The 15571-nt window shown below is 37.0% G+C and overlaps 2 protein-coding genes and 1 pseudogene across 3 annotated transcripts in view; 2 read left to right on the top strand and 1 right to left on the bottom strand.

Moving 5' to 3' along the window:
• Positions 1–1147: 1147 nt before the first annotated feature.
• Positions 1148–5271, bottom strand: LOC101307614 (tubby-like protein 8-like). Its single transcript, XM_004305420.1, has 9 exons — positions 4820–5271; positions 4598–4703; positions 3868–4044; positions 3640–3695; positions 3446–3542; positions 2137–2226; positions 1923–2015; positions 1355–1422; positions 1148–1223 (listed from the first exon to the last, which is right to left on the bottom strand). Exons 1-9 carry the CDS (start codon positions 5269–5271, stop codon positions 1148–1150), a joined length of 1215 nt encoding a protein of 404 aa, XP_004305468.1.
• A 1372-nt stretch (positions 5272–6643) lies between these two features.
• LOC101295056 lies at positions 6644–10054 on the top strand. Its single transcript, XM_004303173.1, has 5 exons — positions 6644–7048; positions 8009–8226; positions 8427–8555; positions 9473–9604; positions 9711–10054. The coding sequence occupies exons 1-5, from the start codon at positions 6745–6747 to the stop codon at positions 9822–9824; spliced, it is 897 nt and encodes a 298-aa protein (XP_004303221.1). The 5' UTR covers positions 6644–6744; the 3' UTR covers positions 9825–10054.
• A 5073-nt stretch (positions 10055–15127) lies between these two features.
• The window catches only part of LOC101307326, a 3313-nt pseudogene continuing 2869 nt past the window's right edge, over positions 15128–15571 (top strand). The window contains exon 1 of the transcript XR_185109.1: positions 15128–15403. The product of XR_185109.1 is annotated as a protein SRG1-like (transcript). The remainder of the gene's footprint in view (positions 15404–15571) is intronic.

Below are 15571 nucleotides of genomic sequence, written 5' to 3'. Positions count from 1 at the left end.
ACCAATAATCTCTTTTAACATGTACGTATAGTGAGTGCTACAAAAATATTGTGGGGAGCGTTGGAGGTCGTTAGAAGTTGGAAGCTGCCTTATGACTTTGAGAATTACATAATGAATTTCTAGGTGGGAAGGTTTTGACTCTTATTACTACATAACAACAATATTGGTACAAACAATTAGGTGGTAGCTAGCTAGCCGGGCACCTAATATGGCATCCAATTCTTAAGAACAAAGTACACAACACTGCTCCATTTACACTTTAACACTTAGCACGGGCATGCATCGTTTAAGGTCTAAATATTATTGAAGAGTGATTGCGTGTAGTCAATTAGTCGATCTTGTATTTAGGTTTTGACAAAATTTAGTAAAGGTTATAGATATAGAACTTCAAATTAAGGATTGAATAGATGCATCAATCCATGGTTAACTTGATCAAAGAACAATCATTATGAGTGCAAACCAGTGTAGTCCTCAACTTGGAAGGTGGTACAAGTGGTCGAGACCTTGTGGTGTAAGTAGTGTTAGTCCCTCCTCCATCCAGGTTGGTGGCGGCTGTTAATAGCAACCCAGCCAGCTCTCTATACCATTACTGATGTGCACAATAACAGAAATGCAAATGAATTTCGTCAATGCTTATTCTGGGACGGCAATGTGTCAAGGAGGTCTCTTTACTCTTTACCCCACTACTACGAAACGTAAAGCTCAAGGATGTATTCGATCTCAGACCTAGCTAATTGATGCTCATGCTTCAATAGGCAGTTAGTAGAGTGAGATGGACGTACACACTAATATCTGCAAACTGCAACATTAAAAGTAATATTTCAGATGATCGATGGGGCTTGTTCTCTGTTTGTCCTACCAAAAGAACAGAACATACATACAACAATATACTCGGAAAATGCACAAAATCAACTAGCATATTCCAAAGATTAATGAAGCAAACCACCATATATACTTATCCGATCAAACATTCTGCAATATTCCATGGCTGTCAGTGAGACGGGGTCGCGACAACTAATACGATGATCAAAAACTAGCTACTAGCTAGAAGAAGAAGCCTAGACGGTCACACAACACACAAGCCATGTTGTGCATGTTCAGAGGTTGAACGTCAAAAACGAGTGGCATGAAGATGATTTCAAGCTGATTATACTGAGCAACAAAGCTTTGAATCAATTGACGCCAGACAAATGCAAAATGCCTGGTAGCCTGTCAAAGGATACCTGCAAAGCAAACATATCGAACCTGCTTAAACTCATGTATGGAACTCAAATTAATCAAGAATGGAATACCTTATTTTCTTTATTAGGGTATACACACATTTAAGACTACAGAACTGTTGCTAATATAATACCTGTAATCCATTACATATTTTGACTTCCCAACCCTTCCTAGCTGCAGGATTGTCTGCTTTCCGTTCTCCTAAAAGATCAAACATTGAAAAGTTAACATCCCAAACAAAACATGTGTTGGAGATCCTAAAGATAAGTAACAAAAATTTAGCATCCCACATAAAGCACACTTTGGAAAGCCTTGCTCAGTTGCTCACATACTGTTGATCGATACAGACAGCTATGCAGAAAAGCACATTACAGAATACACATAATGAAATATTATGCATATCAAGTAAGGTTCTAATTCCATATATCTGATGTATCAACTACCGCAATGTAATACATTCAAGCAAAACTTCACTTGATTAATCTAGCATGTTACATGAACATAAAGATGACACACATTTTAACACACACACACACACACACATTACGGGTTGCTAGACTTATCAAAGAAAATTTACCACATGAACTTCCTAAAATTGTTGTAATCCTTGTTTGAGAATGGTCTCTCAATGAGTAAAATTATTGGTCCGGCTGAAACTGAGAATAATCTTTTGAGTGGTGAATGGTGATTGTTCATAATACCTCCAGTGTCAGCTGAAAATTCTTGACTGAACTTTGGATTCTAAGCCCAGCTCTTCCCCTATCTCTGAAGTCCAACTCGTATTGCTTTGAAATCTGAGAAGAAAAAAAAAAAAAAAAAAAAAAAAACCAATGAAGTAACCAACGAAGAATAACCAACAATAAAATGCTAGTTCATATTTACAAAAGGATAATATAGTTCATTTCATAGACCTACTTTATTGTAAGCTGGGACCCTTGAGTATAGCTGATGGATTTTGTCCATTTTTGCCTCCCAGTCTGTAGGCAGTCCCTTGATGTGTTGTACCTATGAGAAATGAACATTAATCATTGGATGTGGATTCTCTTTTGATAGGATAATAATATATAAAAGTTAAATACAATTTGAAAAACCTGGCAAATGCGAATATATTCTAAATGTACGAACTTAGGACATTGTGATATTTATAAGGGGAATTTTCATATACATTTAATTTTGAAGAGTGGTTTTAAATAAAATTCATCTAATATTCTTATCTGATAGACATTTAGAATGAATCAATTATGATAAATATTTTGTCCTATTTTTTCTAAATTTTACACAATTGCCACCATTCAATTATAACATATTAATATAATAAATAAGCTTAATTAATGTTGTCTTAAATACTTTGATTATGAGTTTTTTCTTCTAACACTAACATTTTTCAATAATTTGCAAGAATCATGTAGTTTTCTTTATTTTTATGAAAAAATCTAGATTAAAGGAATTCATTCTCTAATCTATACATAAGGTAAAATATAATATGAATAAGATATCTGATCTAAACCCTAAACTCTCAACCCTATACCCTGAATCTATACCCTAACTCTATACCCTAACTCTATACCCTAAACCCTATACCTTAACGTACCCTATACCCTAAACCTAATTTTGAGTTTCTTCTTTTTAGGTATATTATCATATCATGCCCTACTTAATAGGTACATTAAAAACGTAAGTTGTAGAGAATAAAATGTTCTCTCGATTAGGATGAGAAATGATATAATAATAATATACCTAAAAAGAAGAAAATTAATCAAAGAACAAGAACGTGTACCTTACAATTAGACATTTTTTAACTATGTAGAGAGACACCAAATGTGAGCTTAGGAATGAAAAGTATCATTCTATTACAAATGACATACTTTTGTATATAACATATATATATACACTCAAGTTAGTAATAACAAGGTAAGAAATTAAAGAATGTAATTAATTATGAAAAAGTTAAATCAAACTAAATTTTAGCTAGTATTTGAGTTTCAAATTGATGTTAAAATTGAGAAATATACCAAATTTAGCTTTCTATAGTCTGAAGGGCAAATTAGAGAAACCGAAAAATAAAGAAAACTATTAATTATAGACATTTGCTCTATATGGTATGTTTGCTTATGTGGAGTGGGTGTAAAAAATAAAAGAAAAATATGTATGGGTTTATCTTAAAAGAGGTCTAGTATTTTGGGTTTTTATCTAATTTTCTCTATTTATAAACTGTTGAGCTCACCTGAGCAGTATTTTTTAACTGCATCGATTGGTGCTTGGGTACATATGCCCTTATACGTCTGTAACTTCCTGTCCAAGTTGAAATTGTGGGTGTGAACCTGTAAAGCCAAAGATGCGTTAGCAATACAAGTTAAAAAATTGCACTTGTGTGTGCATATAGGTTTGTTTGTTAGAAAGAAAGATGAAAATACTTACGATACAGCAGCAAGAAGTGATTTAGACTGCTTGCTCAAACAATTTGGTCTCTTCCCCTGCAATCAAAACATTGTCAACTTAGTACTGAACTAAAATCAGTAAAATGATCTTTCTTTTTAGTTTGTTAATTTACTTTTACAACTCAATAGAAAATGTCCGATTGCTAGTCTTACAGCAAAATACACATCACAGTATCCAGTTTCTAGGAAGTAGGAAGTTTAGTCTAACCTGATCCCATATGTGGTACTTTGAGCCCATGAGATTAGCATTTACCATCCCAATAAAACTATCATCAGAATGTGACAATATTCCCTTCATATTTTGAGCAATAGTTAACTCTGATTTTCCATTACGTCGCTTATGGCGTGCAACAGCTAGTTTCCTGTCCTGCCTTCCTTTGCCTTCCTGTAATATCATAACAATACAAAAATCATTTAACAGGCTTCACTTTGGAATACAATCTAATTTTAAACCTATAATTAAAACCATGGAGTAGCAACAAGCAACAACTAAACAAATAGCAATAGATAACGGCAGCGTAGAGGTTTGGAGGGAGTTAAAATCATAAAAAAGTCTTCACCACTTTTTATGAATCTCAAATTATTTGTAGATGAAGCTTGATGATTATTACAGTAACAGGGCTTATAGAAATATTGAGAATCCGATTCCTAATAATAAAAGAAAAATCATGCTCCAAGTCATTATAACTTAGTGTGGCCTCTTATTCAAATATGGAAATTGAATAGCAAGTTTACTCAGCCATATGCAAGCAGGAAATATTGTAATACACAGAAGTGCTTGCTGCGCGTTGTGGTTAAGGCCAAACAGCAAATTATATAGTATGCGACTCAGAAATCCTAACATTACAATCATAGCTTATATAATTACGCAATCAACAATCAAACCGAACGAGAAGAAAAATGAGGAATGCACCAAATAAAAGTTAAGGAAATCTTACATTAGTGTAGAGAGAATACAGAAAGCCCCCATCTGGAGATTTTTCCTTCACTATAACACAAGTGCATCTTCCTACATCCATAGGTAATGGCCTACACAACAAAGACCTGAAACCACACCAAATTTGCGCACTCATACAAATTAGTCCTATCCAAACATAAATTCTTAAACGAAGTTACAAAACTAAAAACTGGGCTTGTATATATTGCTGCATAAAACTCACTTATTAGGCAGAGTGGACCAAGAAGAAGCAGGAGCAGCCTCAGAATCCGAATAGTCCCAAATCTTCAAAGAGCTCGAGTTGTCCGACGCCACGCTGGGCGGGTCCCACATCTTGGACCCACCAAAGAGCTCCTTCTCCGGCTCACTCATCTGCATACAGAACTGAAGCGACGAAGGCTTCAAGGCGGCCCCACCTCCGCCTCCGCCGCAGCCGGTGGAGAAGGACTTGTTCAGATTCTGCTTCGTCAGTGGCTTCGACAGCAAGTTCTCCTTGTCATTGCTGTTGTTGTTTGGCGTTGAGTTCTCTTTGTCTTCGTCGTCGTTTGAAGCCGAAGCCAAGTGGTCTGGTTTGGAATGGTCACTTGGGCTGCTGCGGATGTCCTCGCTGAAGCTGCGGTTGTGCTTCTGGTCGGGGTTGACGTAGAGGGCATTGTACGACGATTGCCGCGGCATTAACGCCGTTCTCTTGCAGCCACTCATCATCAAAGCCTTTGAGATTTCTGGGTGGTTTCTTTCAGACAAGAGAGACTGAGTTTTGTGACAGAGTGAGTTTTGTAGAGAGGAGAGAAAGGAAATTTGAATCTTTGAAATTTTACTGGGGAAACCAAACCCAGTTGTTTTCTCTGGAGCTGTTACTAGTGGGGTACAGTTTTCTGTGGTTGTGCCACGTTAGTGGATTTGTGGGTCCATGTGGGTTTTTTCACCTATGGGGATGCTGAGGTGGGTTTCTATTTTTGCCAAGTGATTGGAGTTTTGAATTTGAATAAGCATTGGAAAGTGCGTGGGTTTTATTGTGTTTTGTTGTGGCTGAGAATATAGTTAACGGTAACTATTCAAATACAGTTGACAATTTTTGGGACTGTGGTTGCTGGTTAGACCATTCATGAAAATAAGGAATACTAGGTCTAGGATGGAATAATGAGCGGGATATATGTTTGAATTGAAAGCTCAAAGCAAATCCGGCCGAACTGTTCTTAACATAAGGAAATAACTTATCTAACCAACCGGCCATGGTTAGTCATAGCTAACCACATCCAATAAAACGGACATGTGTCCATCAAAATGTTTAATTAAATATGTCACATACCAAATACCCTGTAATGTTCATTTCTATTAGTGTTGGTCAGGTCAGCTATGACCGACCATAGCTGGTCAGGTAAGTCCGTTCCTTAACATAATGAAGTTTTAATGGTAATAAATGAACGAGGAAAAACCGATTTTATGTGAACAATCATGTTCACCTGGTCAGTTACTGACCAATAGATCCATGGTCAACCACCGTTAGATTTAAATCTAAGAGTTGAAAAAAACAACAACTTAACTTTAAAATAATACTTCCAACCATTAGATTTATATCCAAGGGTGATTGACTATGGACGTTACTGTACCAACGAAATGTTTTTTTTTCTTTTAAACACTCACATTAAGCTTTTCATACTATTATAAAGAAAATGACAATTACAACCATGACTTGCCCGCAAGAACAACGATAAATAAATTCATACTAGGTAACCCTAAGACGACCTAAATGAAACCACCATGAAATCTAAACCAAAACAGAAAAAAAAAGTTTTAGCAAAATTAAAGCAAACCAAAAACACATAGGATAAAGACAAACAGTAACGTTCATCTGGTCAGACTAATGACTGATTAAGAGAATCATGATTAATTACTCTTTGATGTAAAATATTATTTTAAAATTAAGTTGTTTTGTTTTTAATTGAAAATTTATCATAAAGACATCGGTACAGTTTGATTAGAAAATTTGACCTGATTTATTTTGGCAGACGCTATCGTTTGTGGCAAAAACGAGTGGCCTATCTCATTCTGCTCGCTCTTGTTTGTGGGCGACGCGAAACAAACCTCATTGAAAGCCCGAGAGAGCGAGAGTCACCATGACATCTATCCTCTCCGTCACTCTGACCAATGGCCAACATGACACTACTCTCACTCTCTAGTTCCACTCTCTCCCACCTCACAACAAAACCCACTTGGAGAATCAAAGCCAAAGCCATGGCCTCCGTACCCACCAAGACCAAAGTGGTGCCTGCTGTCATAGTCGGCGGCGGAAGGGTTGGGAAGGCCTTGAATGACATGGGCAGTGGTGATGACTTGCTGGTGAAAAGAGGAGAGCCTGTGCCTCTTGACTTTGAAGGCCCTATCATGGTTTGCACTAGGAATGATGATCTAGAGGCTGTTCTTCAGTCCACTCCCCGGCCCAGATGGAACGGTATGACCATCTCTATCTTATTACACTCACAATTTTAATTTGCAAAAAGAGATTATTGTCTGGATTGATATTTGAGAGACACCTGAAGTTGTGACTGAGTTTCTGATTGTTGTAGGTAACCCAGTGTTTGTTAATGAACACTTGATAGCTTTAAGACCTGTCTAGCAGTACTCTTACTCAATACATCTGATTATAGCTTTTGTGCTGGAAAACCTTTGTTTGCTTAGGACTGGCTTGATTGATAGAAGCTCAAAAGTTAAAACACCAAGTATGATAGCAAAGGAACTTATGATTCTTGCGTGTGTGTATTTTCCTTAATAGTGATTGTTCTTATAAGTTTATCTCTGCGGTCAGCTTAGTAAACACCAATTTTGTTCCCCTAGAATCCTGGATTGTTAGTTTGGTCTTCTTGGATACGTGGGAAGTTTTGTAGCTTACCTTGCTCAAGTGTTTGTTCTTGCCATGATTTTTATGAATGCAACTATAATGGTATTTAAACCACAATCATGTGGGTTCAAATTCTGAAACTAAATTTTGAACCTGGCTTCTATGTTCTTGCTATTGATAATAATGCAGTGTAGCTGTGCATTTTTCCTCTGGTTTCTTTTAAATTGGTCTATTCATCCATCATTATGTCCTGATTTTAAATTGGTCAAAAGTATGGAGCTGATGACAACATTTTCCTACCATTTGCTTCGAGCACTCCTTTCCATTTGCTTAGTTCTAATCTATTTCAGGCTGACACCAAATTTGCTTATTTTCACAACATATTCAGTTAAACTTATAGAACAAGTGTTTAAGCTACTCTAACGGGGTATATTTCGCTGTGAAATTTTGTTGCTTAACTAGAGAAAGAAGAAGTACATATCATTTGTGTTTGATCTTTTTTATATGAAAATTTTCTCTTGGGTTTTGCTTTAAGGGTTTGCATGTGACACAATGGACTTGACAATTTGGCAGATTTGGTTTTTTTCCAGAATGGAATGCTGGAACCATGGCTTGAAAGTAAAGGTCTTGCTGATGCAAACCAAGTGTTAGCATATTTTGCTGTCTCCAAGCTGGGAGAACCTCCGGTTGATGGAATAACTGATACCAATCCTGAAGGACTGACAGCATCATATGGGAAGTGGGCATCTGTAGTAGCTGACAGATTACATGCTGGCGGCCTCACTTGCAAGGTAAACAAAATAACTTATATATCAATTTATCCTTTTTCTTCCCCTATTGTGGTTTGTGTGGAGCGTGTTGTTTACTCATGTTCTTGATACTGAGGAATTCACAGTTATGGGTTTGCCAAGTTCTAGATTTTATATTTTTGCTTTGGGCTTAAAGTTAATGATCCCAATACACGGTATTAATGAACAAACATTTGAAGTAGGTTCTCGACAAGGAAGCATTTCAGAAGCAGATGTTAGAAAAGTTGATATGGATTTCAGCATTCATGCTTGTTGGAGCTCGTCATCCAGGAGCAACAGTAGGTGGTGTAGAGAAAGACTACCGCTCTGAGGTAAGCGTTCTTTACTCCATAACTTTACTTTGAGTCGCAAAAAAGAGAATAAAATCAAACTCTTCCTGTGCAAGATGATGGTGAAAATTGGCTCCACGAGTAATAAACAGTTTTGACTTCTATATGCAATTTCTATATGCAATTGCTGTATGTAAGCATTTAATCAATGGGGAAATGCCATGTGAATAAATGGATGAATCCTTATCCATCCCTTTTTGTCTTTTCTTAATTTACCATGGATACTAATAGATGAACTTATGAACATATTAAAAACAGAATGGAGCTACATATTTCTGAAATTTGAAGAGAAATAGATCATCTTTATGTCATGACTAAAATCAACTGACACAATGAGATTGAGTGCCTTTCTGAACCTAATGATGCCATATTCTTAAGTAATGTTTTGCTTTTTGTAACACTGTCCTTTTGTGAGTGCATGGTTTCATGTCTATATCCCTTGTCTGCAACTAAATCAAATCACCATTTAAATGGGCCTGAAAATGTGACAATCACTTGCTTAAATGCTTCTCCAAGTACCAATGTCTGTAATTATTGGGTAGAATAGAACACGTCTTAATCACCTGTCACCTATATACTCAGGTTACATCCAGCTAAATGACCACTATATAATTTAGGTTGGCCTGTAATTTTCTTTTTAATGATAAAATTGTTAATTGGTTATCACAGTGAACAACAATAATGACGTTACTTTTAACTTGACTGAACTATTAAAAACTTCACAAGACTCGTGTTTCTTCATTTTTTTTTTTTTTGAGTAGATTTGTTTTTCATTTCAATAACAAAGAATTGCCACATAATGTGGTATGGTGATATGGCGCTGCTGTTAGTTAGGCACAGGATTGAATTAATATGAAATTCCAGGAGTTTATAGCTTTTGACGGATGTTACACTTTCAGGTTTCCAGCCTTATTGCAGAGCTCGCCTCCGCAGCATCAGCTGAAAAGGGGTTGGTATTTGAAGGAGGCATGGAGGATAGACTATGTGCATACTCACGGGCCGTTTCCCACTTTCCTACTGCAGTCAAAGAGGTCAGAGATCCTCATGTCATAAATAATAGTTTTGAAAGGCATAAATAAGTCTAATCAATGAGTTTATATAATTTTTGCTCACTGGAGATTGTCTAATGGTTTGCAGTTTAAATGGAGAAATGGTTGGTTCTATTCTCTCTCTGAAAAGGCAATTGCAGAAGGAAAGCCTGATCCCTGCCCCCTACATACGGCATGGCTCAAGGAATTGAAAATTGTTTAGAAAACACCAGCTTTACTGTATGAATGATTTGGATCTCCTTATGTTGGAGCTAATACTTGGAGCTATGCGATCTTGCTTCTCTTCCCCTAAGTATGGAATTTTCATCGATTTAGATCTTGTGATTGTCATATGCATTGTTAATATGAAGCAAAACAGCCAAGCTGGAGTTATATGAATTTATAGACCGAAATTTGTGTACCTCGCTGATAAATTGATATGCATGATAGTAATCAAGGAATTTTTTTTTTCCTAGAATGTGAATCCTCCCTTCTGCAAAAGTCTTACAACTATTTTCGTCACCGATGACGATTTCATTGTATTGACAATTAGAATGATCCCCAATTTGGGTACTCTAGCAAATTTAGTAGATGGCAATTGGAAGGAAAAAAACGTGGTTCATTTGTTTCTTTACTATAGTGATACAGTCCATGGACATTGATATATCATATCTATGCTTAATTTCCAACCAAGTATACGACACTGATGTATAGCGACATGGAAATTAAACTCTTGAATTAAGCACGTTTTGTTCTCTGTACTTTTGTGGCAAGACATTTATATAAAAATAATTCCCTACTTTTTTTTTAAGAAAAGAAAAGGGTGTTGTTATTAACACACCTTATTTTGCTATTAACACACTCAACCCATTTTTTTATAACTACAACTTAATTGTTTTTACAAAATTACCCCTTAAATTTGCTTTATGATCGACTTTCATCATGAAGGGGGTGTGTGAATAGTAAATTAAGGTATGTTAATAGCACCACCCAAAGAAAATACAATGAAAAGAAGATGCTTTAGTGTTCTTGTAGACTTGAACAACGTACATTTTTTTTTTCTTTTTCAAATTGATGATATATTAATACTCAAGCCAGAAAAGATCATTATATTCTCTTTATTTATCGATTATGGATAGATAAAAAGTTTGTGATACAAGATCACAGTGATACATAGAATAGGCCTAATCATTTAATGTTAAGTTGCTCTACTTTTAAGAGAGCCTACGAACTAAGCATGACAAGCAAAGTTACAGGCAGAGTTATAGGCCTACTTTTTCTTCTTCCATACCGCTGGTGCATCAGTGAGCATGAGAACTCCTCCAGGTGCTTCCTTAAGTCCCAAAGAGCCAAGTGAGAACTTAGAGGTAAATTCCGGCTTGAACAACATACATAGCAAAAGTGCTAGTCCAGGATATTCAGCAGTTGATTCAGCATTTTCATAGTGTTGTTTTCAAACATGTTTACCATGAAGTTAATTTTGTGGCTAATGCTTTAGCTAATTTAGAGCATTCCATATCCTCTTCATCTTCCTGGTTGTATCAGCTTCCTCTCAGGTGCATAATGCTTCTCAATTTGATTGTTTGAGAGTAGGGTGCACCCGAGGATTTTCTTTGTAGTTTGTTGTTTTCTTTTCTCAATCGAAAAAACTTACATAGCAAAAGAAACAAAGTGGATTGAGGAAGTAGATGAGGAGAGGGCTGGTTAACCAAATTAAAAGTAGGGCTGGGCATGGGACGGAACGGGACGGGATTAAGCTAATCCCGCGTCTCGTCCCGGACATTGCACTCTGGGCAGGATCGGGACGGGCCCTCGTTTTTGAGAATTGAACCCGTTAAATCCCGTCCCGGATGGGATCGGGACGGGACGGGCCTAATCCCGTCTATCCCGGCCTAATGCCAAAACTTGATAAATAGCTAGGGACTTGCGTCTGTTGCCTCAATCCTAGACACCATTGACATACATACTGGAAGTCTAGAACTTTCAGAAACTTCATGATCGAGCATGAAAATCTAAATGAAACCAAATTATAGTGACACAAGCTAACATAACAGATCTATACATTTCCAATTGAACCAACATATATCAGCAGCTATGATTATCCAGAATTTACAGTAACAAAATCTAATTTCAACCAGGACAGAATTTAACACCCAACAAAGTAATCAATCGATATAGAAAAACATTGCAGATTACTATTATTTCCCAAGTCCACAACTTACAATGAGAAACAAATGCATATGGAACCTAGCAAATTATCAAAACTTGGTAACAAATTGGAAAACTCAATCAATCAAACCACCCAAAAAAGATAATCAAAGAATCAGAATTTGCAGACAAAGCATATGAGAATTTTGCCTCAGACCCACATCCTATAATCACCTCTCTACTCGTCCTCCTCAAGAATTAATTATTTTCAGACAACCTTCACACTCGTGGAAAATTCAGAAGTCGTATTCACACTCTGCCAAAAACCAGCAAGCATAGCAAAGCAGCTTAAAATGTGAAACTGAAGGTGAATGATAGTGAGATTCTGAACTGATGAACTGATGAATGGGGGTTTCTTTTTCAAAGTTGAGCGAATGAAGCTGCTAGGGGAGTGAAGCAGATGAAGGTAAGCTGGGAACTAAACATTACCTTAGTGTAAAATGGACGGTAGAGAACTAAAGATGTAATATTAGACGGCTGGGATTAGGCCTCATCATGGGCCGGGCCGGGCTAGGGCCAGCCCTACCCTAAATTTTAGGGCTTAGGGTAGGGTCGGGTAGGGCTTTGACTTGGTCAACAAAATTTAAGGCTGGGTAGGGTTGGGTTGGGGCTCAAATATGCAAGCCCTTACCTGCCCTTAAAGCCCATTTCGCTAGGGCTAATTGGGCCGAGTAGTGCCGGCCCTTTGAATAGGGCTAATTAGGCCCGAAGGGCCAAATACGATGTTATTTTGTTTAACAAAATAAATTCATGAGTTTTAATTTTTTTCTCAAATATTACCTCAAGGGATATGTGTGTGATACGACCCTATTTTTAGTCGTATTTAACATACATATACATTATATTTAACTTAAGACATCTACAATTATTAATCTAAGTAGTTATATTCATATATTTCATTAACTATCTCTCTAAATCACCAAAAATCAATCGTTATTTAACAAAGAAAAATACAAATTAAAGAAATAAAACTTACAAGATTAGTTGTATTGTATAAAAAATAAAAAACATATTAAAAACAATAGAAAATAAGTAATTATTAGGGCTTAAAGGGCGGGCTTTTAGGGCCGGGATAGGGCCGGGCCAGGCCGGGCTTGGCCCTACAGGGCTCAATAGGGTAGGGCCGGGTTTCATTTGCTTGACCCTTGCCCTACCCTAATTGAAAAGGGCATAGAGTAGGGCGGGTTTTAGGGCGACCTAGGGCCAGAGCCAAATGATGAGGCCTAGCTGGGATCAAGTGGATAAGTGATACGGGACGGGACGGGTCTTACGGGCCTAAAATTATCAGTCCCGTGGCCTGTCCCATTTTTACTGACACGGGACAGGATCAGGACAGGCCTGCCAATTTTAGGTTTGAATCCCGTCCCGTCATGCTAAATTTCAGGACGGGATCGGAACGTGATTAGGATTACAGTTTTAATTGCCCAGCCCTAATTAAAAGTTTGCGAATAAGATTGACCCAAGTTTGCAAAGAAAACTGCTATCATTAGAGACATGGTTGAAAGTGATGTGATTAAAAACATTGTCCAAGAGGAGGACATCCTAATCCAGGTTATGAAATACGAATTAAGCATATATTATCACGTGCATAATATAGCTCTATATTTAAGTAATAATTTGTTCACCAATTGTTTATCTTCTGGCACTAGCTAGGGATTCTCCATCGATCGTCATTGCTGATTGAATCTTGCTGCAACTACACTCGATTGCAATGATATTTTCAAAGAAATCGACCAAATTGATAAAAAAGAATAATTCAAACACCCCTGAGTACGTAATTGAGATAGAGCATCAGATGAATTGAGTTGGATATTTTAGCAGTTACGTACAGTTACTTTTTTTTTTAGGAGAGTTACGTACAGTTACTGATCCAACGGTGCTATGGAAACACAACGTAGCTAGGTTATGTTGATCAAACTGCAATTATTCCGTCATAAACCTGCAGTTAGAGGTTGCTTAATTAATTACTAGCTTATACGTTTACTTTGGTAATTACATGCATATATATATGCTTTGGTAACCCAGATGTGCAAGCTAGCTAGCTCGTTAAGCTATATATGAAGGTTTAAGTGCCAGATCTTTCGTCAGTAAATGATCCAGGACGGGTCATCGGAGCAAGTTGCTAATGACTTATTATCTCTATCTCTTCGGTCGTCAGCTGTGAACTATTCCTGTAATCTAACAAGCTAAAAACTCTTCGATTCTTTTCGATCGATCGAACTCAGCTATATGATTTCCATTAATTATAAAGAAAAAAAAACTTAGCTATATGATCCACGTACGCCTCCAGGCATTCAGGAAAGCGAGGCAGATGAAGTTTAATTATCACTTTTCTTCTTGGCAACATGTTAATTAAGGACATGCAGTAATTAGTTACTTTCTATAATAATATTTCTGTTCTTACTGGGTATATATCTTCTTTCTTACATTGCTTGAAATACATGACCTTACTGAAATAAAATGTCAGAAGTCTTCAGTGGTATACAATCTTGGTAAGAGTTGATGGATATATTGGTGCAACATTACAAATATGCAATAAATTTAACCATGAATAGGAAAGTTATTTCATTTTTGGGATAATGATCCCCGCTGAAAAAGTTAATGATTCTTCAAATTGAATAGGGACCTCTCTAATTAGTAGTTTTGAGAAGAGACTTTCCACAATTTTTTTATTTATAATACTACGGAAATGGATTTAGAGCACTTATGTGTACTTGCACTGACATAAGTTGACGGTTGGATAACATCAAGCAGTAGGCGTTTTTCTTTGTAAAAGTCGACTACAAAAGTTTGAGGGCGTATCAAAAAGAAATTGTTTAAGGGGTAGATCAATTAATAGGTGTTGGTGCAAGTGTCTTTCGGTGCATAGATAAATCTAATATTCGAAGAAGTTGTAAAAAATGTTGCTTAATTAGGGCAGCTTCAAAGAACAGTACCTAGAGTGAGTTCCATGCCACCCTTGCTGTGGTTTTAAACTGCATCGCCTTCGTTCTTAATTTAGGGTACTTTAGTGCGTGGGGACTATTTCCCTTCTGATTTTTGCATGGCTTTCTAATTAAGTCCTCCCTTAATGTGTTCCTTCTTCCTTATGATAAATGAGATCTCAAGATTCACCTAACTCCAGAGACTAGGATATAACTTTTCCTTTAGGTAATTAACACGTACAACTGCCAACAAATGTTAAGACGTAAGTACAGACCAAGGGAGAGAAGCTGATCTGGTTATAAATACCCAGCCTTTGAAGATATTCAGATAAACAGATACCTTTCATCATCATTCGTTCATCACCAACCTAGCTAGCTATCCATCACTAAAGAAATGGCTTCATCAAAACCAGCCAACTGCTTTGGCCCCTTTGATCATCACTCATCAGGAGTCAGTATTATTGAGGAACTCATCACCGATGATGATTCGGTGATCCAAGTCCCTCAAAACTATGTTATCCCAGATCAGGAGTCTCCAATCTCTGATGGGACTAACCTTGCCACAATCCCCACCATTGACATGACACAATTGGTCCTACGCAATCAGTCTGCAAACAACCCTGAACTTGAGAAATTGCACTCGGCTTGCAAAGAATGGGGAATTTTTCAGGTTTTTCTGTCCACCTTTTTCCTACTAGGATCATATATTCCAACTGTAAAATGTTCTTGCATGTGTAACCCTTGTGCAGCAGTATATTTGTATATCCAACCATATACACATGAGAGAGAGAGAGAGAGAGAGAGAGAGAGAGAGAGAGAGAGAGAGACGACGACGTAC

This window comes from Fragaria vesca, linkage group LG6 (genome assembly GCF_000184155.1).
Source record: "Fragaria vesca subsp. vesca linkage group LG6, FraVesHawaii_1.0, whole genome shotgun sequence".
NCBI classification, from domain to species: domain Eukaryota; kingdom Viridiplantae; phylum Streptophyta; class Magnoliopsida; order Rosales; family Rosaceae; genus Fragaria; species Fragaria vesca.
The sequence above is the reverse complement of the archived record's forward strand: the minus strand, read 5'-3'. Positions and strand labels throughout refer to the sequence as shown.

What these genes read in the sequence shown, in the direction of transcription:
- LOC101307614 (XM_004305420.1), bottom strand. Translation starts at nt 5,271, where the DNA reads ATGCCGCGGCAATCGTCGTACAATGCCCTCTACGTCAACCCCGACCAG. An exon ending in TCACTTCTTGCTGCTGTATC is followed by an intron (nt 3,543 to 3,639) that starts GTAAGTATTTTC and finishes TTGGCTTTACAG; the next exon opens with GTTCACACCCACAATTTCAA. An exon ending in ATTTTCAGCTGACACTGGAG is followed by an intron (nt 1,423 to 1,922) that starts GTATTATGAACA and finishes TTGATCTTTTAG; the next exon opens with GAGAACGGAAAGCAGACAAT.
- LOC101295056 (XM_004303173.1), top strand. Translation starts at nt 6,745, where the DNA reads ATGGCCAACATGACACTACTCTCACTCTCTAGTTCCACTCTCTCCCAC. An exon ending in CTGGCGGCCTCACTTGCAAG is followed by an intron (nt 8,227 to 8,426) that starts GTAAACAAAATA and finishes CATTTGAAGTAG; the next exon opens with GTTCTCGACAAGGAAGCATT. An exon ending in AGAAAGACTACCGCTCTGAG is followed by an intron (nt 8,556 to 9,472) that starts GTAAGCGTTCTT and finishes TTACACTTTCAG; the next exon opens with GTTTCCAGCCTTATTGCAGA.